The sequence below is a fragment of the Pollachius pollachius genome (assembly GCF_949987615.1).
Source record: "Pollachius pollachius genome assembly, chromosome: 1".
In the NCBI taxonomy this organism is placed as follows: Eukaryota; Metazoa; Chordata; class Actinopteri; order Gadiformes; family Gadidae; genus Pollachius; species Pollachius pollachius.
The window spans coordinates 40,889,105-40,898,919 of record NC_136934.1 but is presented as its reverse complement, the minus strand read 5'-3'; the positions used below and the strand labels follow the sequence as shown (position 1 = coordinate 40,898,919).

At 40.6% G+C, this 9,815-nt stretch overlaps 1 protein-coding gene across 11 annotated transcripts in view; it reads right to left on the bottom strand.

Annotated features, from left to right (window-relative positions):
* Window positions 1-410: 410 nt before the first annotated feature.
* The window catches only part of LOC307075670 (plectin-like), a 106,338-nt gene continuing 96,933 nt past the window's right edge, over window positions 411-9,815 (bottom strand). For 10 of the 11 annotated variants that reach the window (XM_079736340.1, XM_079736341.1, XM_079736344.1 and 7 more), the window contains 3 exons: window positions 1,916-8,947; window positions 1,378-1,485; window positions 411-1,212 (listed from right to left, as the gene is read on the bottom strand). In XM_079736340.1, coding sequence (XP_079592466.1) covers window positions 2,771-8,947 — 6,177 coding nt within the window. In that variant the 3' untranslated portion in view covers window positions 411-1,212; window positions 1,378-1,485; window positions 1,916-2,770. The remainder of the gene's footprint in view (window positions 1,213-1,377; window positions 1,486-1,915; window positions 8,948-9,815) is intronic. The other variant, XM_079736337.1, reaches the window with a different exon arrangement.

Genomic DNA, 9,815 nt, shown 5'->3' with positions numbered 1-9,815 from the left:
TTTATTGACTCTTACTTCTGTCCTTGCAGAAACAAAGAACATAAACATAAATGAACATTGTGAATCCCTGATGAGGTACAGTATTTATTATGTAATGTAGGAATGTAGCAATGTCTGTAAGACATCCTTAAGATGCATAATGTGAACCATTTATAAACTTGGAGTTAAAATGCAAGTTGCATTTGCATGGGCCTCTTTATGTATTCAATATGGCTGCTGAGAGGTGACATGACATACTAAATCTAACACTGCCCCCATGTGGTAAACATACAAATAATCAAATACAAACACAAAAAGCATAGTTCACCTGCACATGATTGGGATAGCTACCCTAGCATGGTATATGACAGGTTTAGCTACTTTCAATATTTTAAGGATTTGTGTTGATTTTAAAAGTATGGACACCAGGAGAAGCTCTTCAGATAATGTTTATTTACATTAAAGTATTATAGCATGTTAATAAATCTTAAAACCATACGTTAGAATCAACTCACCATACCATTAAAATAAAAATGTTTGCCCGATGTAGTCTAAATAAGCTGCAGATAACAATTACCCTTAATAACTAACCCTCGTCATGAAAGAAGAATCTTGGACATTACATTTTTTTATTATGTTACATGTCTGCCAAAAACATTATTTGCAAATAATATTTTAAAATTAGTCACTCATGCAAGTCAAAACCATACCAAATAAAAAACATGAAAAACACAATGACAACCAAACAAAATGGAAAATGGAAAAAAGAGCAACAAACAACATAATGGTAAAGCATTGACATTTTCAGATTGCAAAGTGAAAAGTGACATGAAATTGAGTAATATATCAAACACATACATTCATGCAATATACTATTGCAGCAAAGATGCCACAGTTGATAAACTATATCATAGCACTTTGGTTTGGCTGAGTTTACAGTAAAATGAAAAAAAGAAATACAAATACTTAGTGGACTTAAGACTAGATAAATGAAGATGTACTGTACTATGGATTCAGCTAAACTCAATAAGCCAAATAAACCATATTTGTATGTGTGTGATGCTAGTGTTTGAATGAACACAAGGACATATTTACACAAATATTCAAGTAATAAATGACAATTGTGAATGTAGATTATTCCCCAGAAAAGTATCCCAAGAAGGTCAGGCTCTCAACTCTCAACTCTTCCAATGTGATGTGCAACGGAAGAAACAGCATTACTCAATGGAAGATCTAGAAATAAAAATAAGTATGGATTTAGCAATAAAAAAAACATGCAGATGAAAAATGAACACTGAACACAAAAGTACAAATGAAAACACAATGCAAGTAAATCATCAATGCCAAAAAAAGCTTAATAATAATGGTAGCGTCTATATACTCAAACTGGAGTTTTACCTCAATAGCTGGATGGGATTGATGATTGCTTTGAAAGCCACCACAGCAGACTGCTTCCTCCGAGTAATTGCAGGTGCTCCTGTGACTGAGTTTGAATGAATGATACAACTGTAAATGAGGGATAAGCGGGAATAATTAGAAACAGTACACGGAGACATGCAGACAGAGAGAGGATAGATACGACACTTATAGGCCACAATTATAATGTTCCTTATCGATTTATCCATCAGTTTTTGTTTTGATCAATTGATTGATTGAGTATAGCCACCAAAGTTGCATGGCAACGCTAAAGGCAGCTCACGTAAAATGATTATTCAACCATCAAAATTGTAACAGATACATTTCAGCCAAAGTTCCGATATATATAGATATAAAGTTATATGGGTACATATATGTGGATATATATATATAAGTATACAGGTAGATTGATAGAGAAATAGTGGTTGCAGAGTGATTCATAAATAATAAGAAATAGCAATATATGATGGCAAAAAAAAGAAAGAGTGCAAAACAAATGTGATGAGCAATTTCCACTTACAAGAGCCAAAATAACAGGAGGCTGGTCAATGATGGAGAAGAGGTTCATGTCTGACATCTCCTTGGAACACTTTACTGGTACCACAACTTTATCGAGGGGGAAGGATATGAATGTCGTGTAGTGTGTAAGATGTTGGATGCAATGAAAAAACAAAGGTGAGTGAAAGTCCACTGAGTACAAGGGGCCGGATGGCAACCTACGTGAAGGCGATTGTAAAGAATTTCTCGTTAACCTTGTACTTATTTTTCTGTAGTGTGTGATTCTTAAGTTAATCTTTTGTGTGGTTGCCATTCATATATATACAACATCTCTGCAACTTAAATGATAATTTCTTAGTATGCGCCACTGAAAATAAACATCTATAAAAAAAGTCAATCTCAATACAAAACAGAAATCTCTTAAAACGCTATCTGTTTTGGCACTTGTCAAGTTAATTTCAAAAAAGATAAAAATAGAGGGAGTATGCGTACATTTTAAAGAAAAAAATAGGAACGCTTTAAAAATAGATTTGTTTGACTTACATATAATATATATATATATTAGTTTCACAAAACATTAGTGTACATGTTTACCTATTCTCTAATGCAAAAAAGCTTAAAAAATATAAATTGATACATAGAGCAATAAACAAATATGTCTAAGATAATTCTAGCAAATCTTAAGGCATATGCTTAGACTGATGAGAAACAAATGTCACTAATGTAGACAATTTCAAATATGGCCATGCAGAGGGGAAAAATAAATAATTTATATCTCATTCTATACTATCATTCTGAATTCATCAAACTATCTAGAGTGCATCACTGTCATCTGGGTCGATTTCAAAATGTCAAAGGTTTAGTTGGCTAACCCATGTTAGAATCTACGACCATAGCCGGATGAGGAGTTTGAGAATGAAGAGGAGGAGAAGTTCATGCTAAATCCAGAGCCTGCATCAATGCTGCCCCTCCGAGAGCCTGTTCTAGATCCTGTCCTGGAGCCAGTCCGTGAGCCGGCGGCAGACGTTGCCCCACTGACATTATACGGGCTGTAGAGCCCCTTGCTAGACTGGGAGGCGGCCTCAAGCAGCTTGATGCCAGTTCCTTCCTCCACCATGCATCTTTCCATGGCATCTTTGAAGGAGATTTTCAGCTTTGTTTTGGGGCAAGTTATGTATTTTGAGTAAGCGTTGACATCCCTCAGCTTCTGGGCAGTGCGGGCATCAATTGAGCCCTTTTTAATGGAGTCATCTAGTGACACTCTGCCTTCAACATCTGGCTCAATAAGACCACCGGTGAGATACTGGATCTCCAGGAATCGCTGCCCAGCCTCATAATACAACCAGCCCTTCTTAAGAGCTTGGGAAGCAGACATCCTTTCTTTAGTTCTGGGGTCTTCAAATCCATTGTATGCTTTTTGGGCTAGGCTAAGTCGATCAACCATGATTTTATCGACAAGGCCTTTCTCCGTTGCTTCAGGAACAGGGAGTCGTTCCCCAGTGGTCGGGTCGATTATACCCCCTGTGCAGGCCTGGGCCTCGAGTAACCTCTGGCCTGTAATATTGTCTACTAGGTTTCTGTGCATGGCTTCAGTGACAGAGACCTTTTCCAGGGTATCTGTGTCCAAGATCCCAGCAATTGGCCCAGTCTCTTCTGATGGATCATTCCATATCACCGCAGGTGGTTTAATGGTGGGTAGGGGACTCATAGCGAAAGAGGAGGAGGTGGATCCTGTGGTGGAACTAAACGATGATGTACGGGAACGGAATCCTCCCATGGTTCCCGAGAGCATATCAGCAAATTCAGTGATGGACAAATTTCCGGAGCGGTATGTATCAAGCGAAGCCTTGTCAATGAGACCACGTGCAAGAGCATCGTCAACGTCGTACTGTCTTCCGGATCTCCTGTCAATGATGACAGATTTGACAGTGCCATCTGAGGAAGTCATTGTGATCTCTTCCCATTCACACTCCTGCTCTGCCAGCTCCAGATAGGTCTGGTGGTCAATGAGTCCCTTTTTGTAGGCTTCGTACACCGTCATCTCCCTGCCGGTTTCTGGGTCCACGATGACAACTCTACGCTTGCGAACAGATGACTTGGATGATGTCTTCCCCTCACGCTTTTTCTCCTTCAGGAGCAGAAGCACCAGACCGGTGTCTGGGTCTGTAATGCACCTCTCCATGAGTCCAAGATATGTGAGGTTCTCTTCGGTGTTGGGATCGAAGAAGCCTTTGGTGTCATCAGATGGATCAGTGAGAATCTCATTCATCTCCTCGTCGAACAGGCCACGTTTGTAGGCCACCTCTACAGGCAGACGATGACTTTCCTCTGGATCAATGATACCCCCTGTGGCAATCTGAGCCTCCAGGAGACGGATACCGTGATCTTTTAAGATCAGCCCCTTCTTCATGGCTTGGAACAGGGAAATTGTTTTGCCTGAATAAGGGTCTCTGTATCCAGTAACTGCTCTCTCAGCAGATAGGAGCTTGTCTTTGAATTCTGGCCCAACAATTCCCATTCTGACAGATTCGTGGACGGTCAATTTCAGGTTTTTAATTGGATCAATGACATAACCTGTGGCAGCTTGGGCCTCGAGCAGTTCAAAGGCAGTGCCTGGCCTGATCATGTTTTTCTTCATGGCCTGATAAATGGACAGACGGTCCATCGTGTTCTCCACATGCACTCCGGCAATACAGCTGGTTCCCTCAAGGTATCTTGATAGTCTAGCGCTAACCTCTTCCACTGTTATAAGACCTTCTTTCAACTGAGTGGCCGTCTCCTCGTCAATGATCTGTGAGCGTAGGAGCTCTTCCAGTGTAATCTGTTTTCTCAAACCCTTGAACGTCAACCTCTTATCTCCAAGTGACAGAAGGCGCAGTCCACCTACCAGCTTGCATCTCTTAAGCAACTGAGAATATGACAGTTTTTCCTCTGTGACAGGGTCAACAAATCCTTTGACGTCATCACTCAGCCTTTCGTTGGTCTCCTTGTTGATGTAACCTCTTTTCAGAGCAATGTCTGCAGGAAGATGGAATTGGAACTCAGGATCTATGATGCCCCCGGTGGAATTTTGAGCCTCCAGCATTTTCAGAGCATAATCCTCCAGCACTAAGTCCTTCTTCATGGCTTGGAAGAGAGAGATAATTTTCCCACTGTATGGATCTTTGTATCCTGTCACTGCTCTTTCAGCTGATAGAAGTTTGTCATGGATTTCAGGGCCAACTACACCCTTGCGAACGGCCTCGTCGACAGTCAGTGTTTCATTTTTAACTGGATCGACAATGAATCCTGTAGCAGCTTGTGCCTCCAAGAGGCTGAGAGCAACTTCTGGCTTCAAGAAACCTCTCTTCATTGCTTGGTAAATGCTCAATTTAGCACTAGTGTCTGTAGTTACACCAGCAACACAGCCTGTGCCATAGAGATACTGCTTCACATCGGTCATTTCCATCACGTCTTGGACCTCTCGCTTGCCTGACTTTAGGAGGTTGTACAACTCTACATTAATGATCCGAGCATTGTACAGCTCTTCGATGGTTATCCTTCTCCTTATTGTTGTGCAGGACATGGGACCATCATTCATGATGATCTCTCTCTGCTCCATGATCTCAATTATGATTATGATCATGCGCTCTTTGGTGATGTTGCCGGAGCGATACTCATCCATGAGCCTCTGCCTTTCCTTCTCTGGAAGAAGATTGGAATTCATGACATCCCAGAGATTCATGGACTCTCCAGTCAGGCCTTCAATTGGAATATCCATTTTGGTGTTGGCAAGATCACTCTGCGTTTGTTCTTCAGTGTAGAGGTATGTTTTCTCCACAATAACGGGAGTAGGAGACTGGGGCTTTGAGAGGGGAAGAAGGTACATTCCTGTCTCTGGATCTTTTGTGCACTTTTCTCTCAGCTGTTTGTAGGTTACATGACCATCCGTTTCTGGGTCTGAGAATACTTTGTTGTCATCCGATTGTTCAGAGAGAGCCTTTACAATGTCTTGACTGAATATGTTGATTTTACAAGCAATGTCAATTGGGACACGGTGACTTTTAACAGGCTCGATAATTCCTCCGGTGACCATCTGTGCTTCCAAAAATGGCATTGCATGCTCTGTCAGAACGAGGTCTTTTTCCATTGCCTCAAACAGTGAGATTTTGTTGCCTGTGAAAGGATCTTTATAGCCAGTGACCGCCTTTTCTGCAGAGAGAAGTTTTTCATGTAATTCCGGGCCAACAAGGCCTGATTTAACTGCTTCGTCTACAGACAGGCACTGGTTCTTCACTGGATCTGTAATGAAGCCAGTTGCAGCTTGGGCCTCAAGAAGTGAAAGGCCAGTCTCATGTCTCAGGAGATTTCTCTTCATGGCTTGATAAATGCTGATTTTCTCTTGTGATGTTTCAAGATACAGCCCAGCAATGCTGTCAGAGCCCTGTAGGAATTTATTTACATTAGGATTAGCACTGACCTCTTTAGGTGTTGTTTTGCCTTCCTGGATACGGCCAAAGGTTTCCTTGTCAATGATTTTGGAATTGAACAGAGATTCAGCTGTGACTGGTGCTCTGAGACCCTTGAAACTGACCTGTTGTTCTTTCTTGGCCTCTTTCTCATCTACAACTGTGATCACAATCCTTATGATCTTTTCAATTGTAATCTTCCCAGACCTGTACTGTTTGATTAGGTCACGTCTTTGTTCCTCGGTAAGATATTCAGAGTTAATAATTTCCCAAATGGTTATCTTTTTCCCTTTGTATGGCCCTGAATTCATCTCCACAGTTGCCTGAGTCAATGCCTCTTTTGTCTGGGACTCTGTATATTTCTGAATTTCCTTTGAACTGATTGCTTGATCGGACAGGGGTAGTAGTGGGAGACCTGTTTTCTTGTCAACAATGCATCTTGTAAACAGCTGTGAGTAAGTGACTTGTTCCTGCGTGTTGGGGTCAAAGAAGTGTTGATTTTCCTCTGTTGGTTTGTTTAGAAGCTGGCTAGTCTCATTATCAAAGAAGCCTCTTTTACAGGCAACTTCTTGTGGGATGTGGTGGCTTTTAACAGGGTCAATGATGCCACCTGTGGTCAGTTGAGCATCTAGAAGTCGCATCCCTTGTTCTGTAGGAATGAGATCTTTCTTCATTGCCTCAAACAGAGATACAGTCTGTCCACTGTAAGGGTCCTTATATCCAGTTACAGCTCTCTCTGCAGATAGAAGTTTTTCATGCAGCTCGGGTCCAACGATACCTGCTTTGACAGCTTCATCGACAGTATGCTTCTGATTCTTTACAGGATCAATAACATACCCTGATCCTGCTTGGGCCTCAAGCATATGCAAGGCAGGTGCTGGCCACATGATGTCCTTCTTCATAGCTTGATAGAAGGACATTGTCTCTTGGGTTGACTCAATCATCACCCCTGCAATACAGTTTGTGCCCTTCAGCGCGGTTTTGACGTCTTTTGTGTCGGACACTTCCTCTATGGTCGTCTTTCCAGTCTGTAGCTTGTTGTAGAGATCTTTGTCGATAATTTTGGATTCCAGAAGTTCAGTGGCAGGAACAGGTGCTCTCAGGCCATCAAAGGCAATCTCATTCTTCTTCTCTTTTTCCTCAGCAACAGTTATCACAATTTTTATGATCTTTTCAATTGTTATTTTTCCTGTCTTGTATTGACGAAGTAGGTCCCTTTTCTGGTCCTCTGTAAAGTATTCAGAATTGATGATTTCCCAGATTGTGACAGTCCTTCCTTGGAATTTCCCGAATGGCACAGACACTTGCGTTTTGCTGAACACATCCTTTGTCTCTTCCTCTGTGAAGATGCTTGAGCATTGAGCTGCCTTATCTGTGATTGGCAGGAGTAAAAGACCAGTGTCAGGATCAGTAGCGCACCTTTCCATCAGCTGAGAATATGTCAGGGGTTCTTGTGTGCTTGGGTCAAAGTATCCCTTGGTGTCATCTGAAGCATTCTCCAAGCTCTTGCTCATTTCTGCATCAAAGTGACCTTGTTTGAAAGCTAATTCTTTAGGAACACGGTGGCTATTGATAGGGTCAATAATGCCTCCAGTAGCAAGCTGAGCCTCAAGGATTCGGACAGCATGATCGTGTTCAATCAGGCCCTTCTTCATAGCCTCAAAGGCAGAAATTTTGCTGCCAGTGTATGGATCTTTATAACCAATCACAGCCCTTTCGGCAAGCAGCATTTTATTATGCAGCTCTGGACCTATTAGGCTTTCCTTGACAGCCTCATTGACAGAAAGTTGCTTGTTTTGAATGGGGTCAATTATGTAACCTGTTGCTGCCTGTGCCTCAAGAAGTATCATAGCTGTACCTGGAGTTATCTTCTTCTCTTTTGAGGCTTGATATATTGACATTTTCTGATGGGTCGGTGACAACAGGCCAGCAATAGAGTTCTTTCCTTTGAGGATTCCTTTGAGTTTTTCAGACTGTCCAAGTTCTTGCACATTGGTTTTGCCCTTCTTCAGCTTGTCAAACTCTTTTTTGGTCAGGAGGCCAACCTCATGAAGCCTGCTGGCTGGAACCTTTTCTCGAATGCCATCGAAAGACAGAGGATCTGCCTTCCCACTATCCACAGCAACTACACCTTGGCCATTTTGGACACTCTTTGTTGGAACCACCATCTGAGCTACAGATGCTTTTTGAGCCAGAATTTCAAGCTCTTTGTTTTTCTGATCTCTCTCAAGCTGCTCTAGTTTGTCACGCAGATTCTGGTTCTCTAATCCGAGTACCCGTTCCTGCTCGAGCCTCTGCCTCTCTAATTCTTGCATCTCTTTTTGCTTGTTAAGCATCTCTATCTCAGCCTCTTTTTGCTTATTGAGGGCAGCATTCATGTTGGCCTGGAGCTTTTTCTTCTCTGCCTCCATCAGCTGTCTTTGGCGCTCCTGCTCATCTTGGAGGGCTTTGGCCTTTTTGACCTCTTCTTCAAACTGGCTTTCCAGTTTCTTCTTCTCATCTTCAATGAGTTTCTCTTTCTTAAGGAGCATCTCCTTCTCTGACAGGAAAGACTGCTGGAGCATTGTTTTCTCGTGCTCATTCTGTTTTTGCTGAGCATCAGATATCTGGATTAGAGAGACAAAAAATATAGTTAGGATATGTTTTAATTGCCACAAAATTCTCCAAACACTGCATTTATTTATTTTAACAATGGTTATTGTTTTGTAGAATGCACTCTGCTTATGCATATGGGCTCTTGTCAGTCTAGTATTCACAATACAAGTATTTATTTTTGTATTAAACCAAAATTATTTCTTTACCTTATCAAGATAAAACACATATTTAAATCAATGGAAAATGTATATTCAACTATTTTCAGTCTTTCTTTGGTACCAGCATAATTACATAAATCCACGTTAATAATTTGGATTCATTGAAATTTTATGAGATCAAATTGATAACAACACCACTTTTTGCTAGTTTCCTAAAAACAAATGATTATTTATAAATGTTAAAATTCCGTCGATATGCAGAATAACATTATAGGCCATAACCTTTCTCTCAGAGCTGCAAGTTTAATACTTTGATACACACTTTCAGCAAAGGAGGTTTTTAATGCCTGGAAATGTTGAAATGGTCATTATCATTTATAATTATTGTGTCAAAATTGATTGCGTTAGACCATCGTCTTTGGTCAATGATTTTGAAATAATATGATGCATTGTTATTAATATTCATGGGACTTGAATAATAGATGTCTATAGCTGTTTTTATTGAAAGGTGTATTTTAGTATCTGCCAAATATCAGGATGATACAAGCAGATTTATTATCTATTCATTATTGATTTTAATTGTACATGTTTCTTATAATGGCATATCTGAACATATTTTCACATATGTGAATATGTCAAGAACATTTTTCCTTGCCTTCATTGATGATTTTTTTGTTGAAATGCAATTGAAATATGAATTGATGTCATAAAATAAGATAAA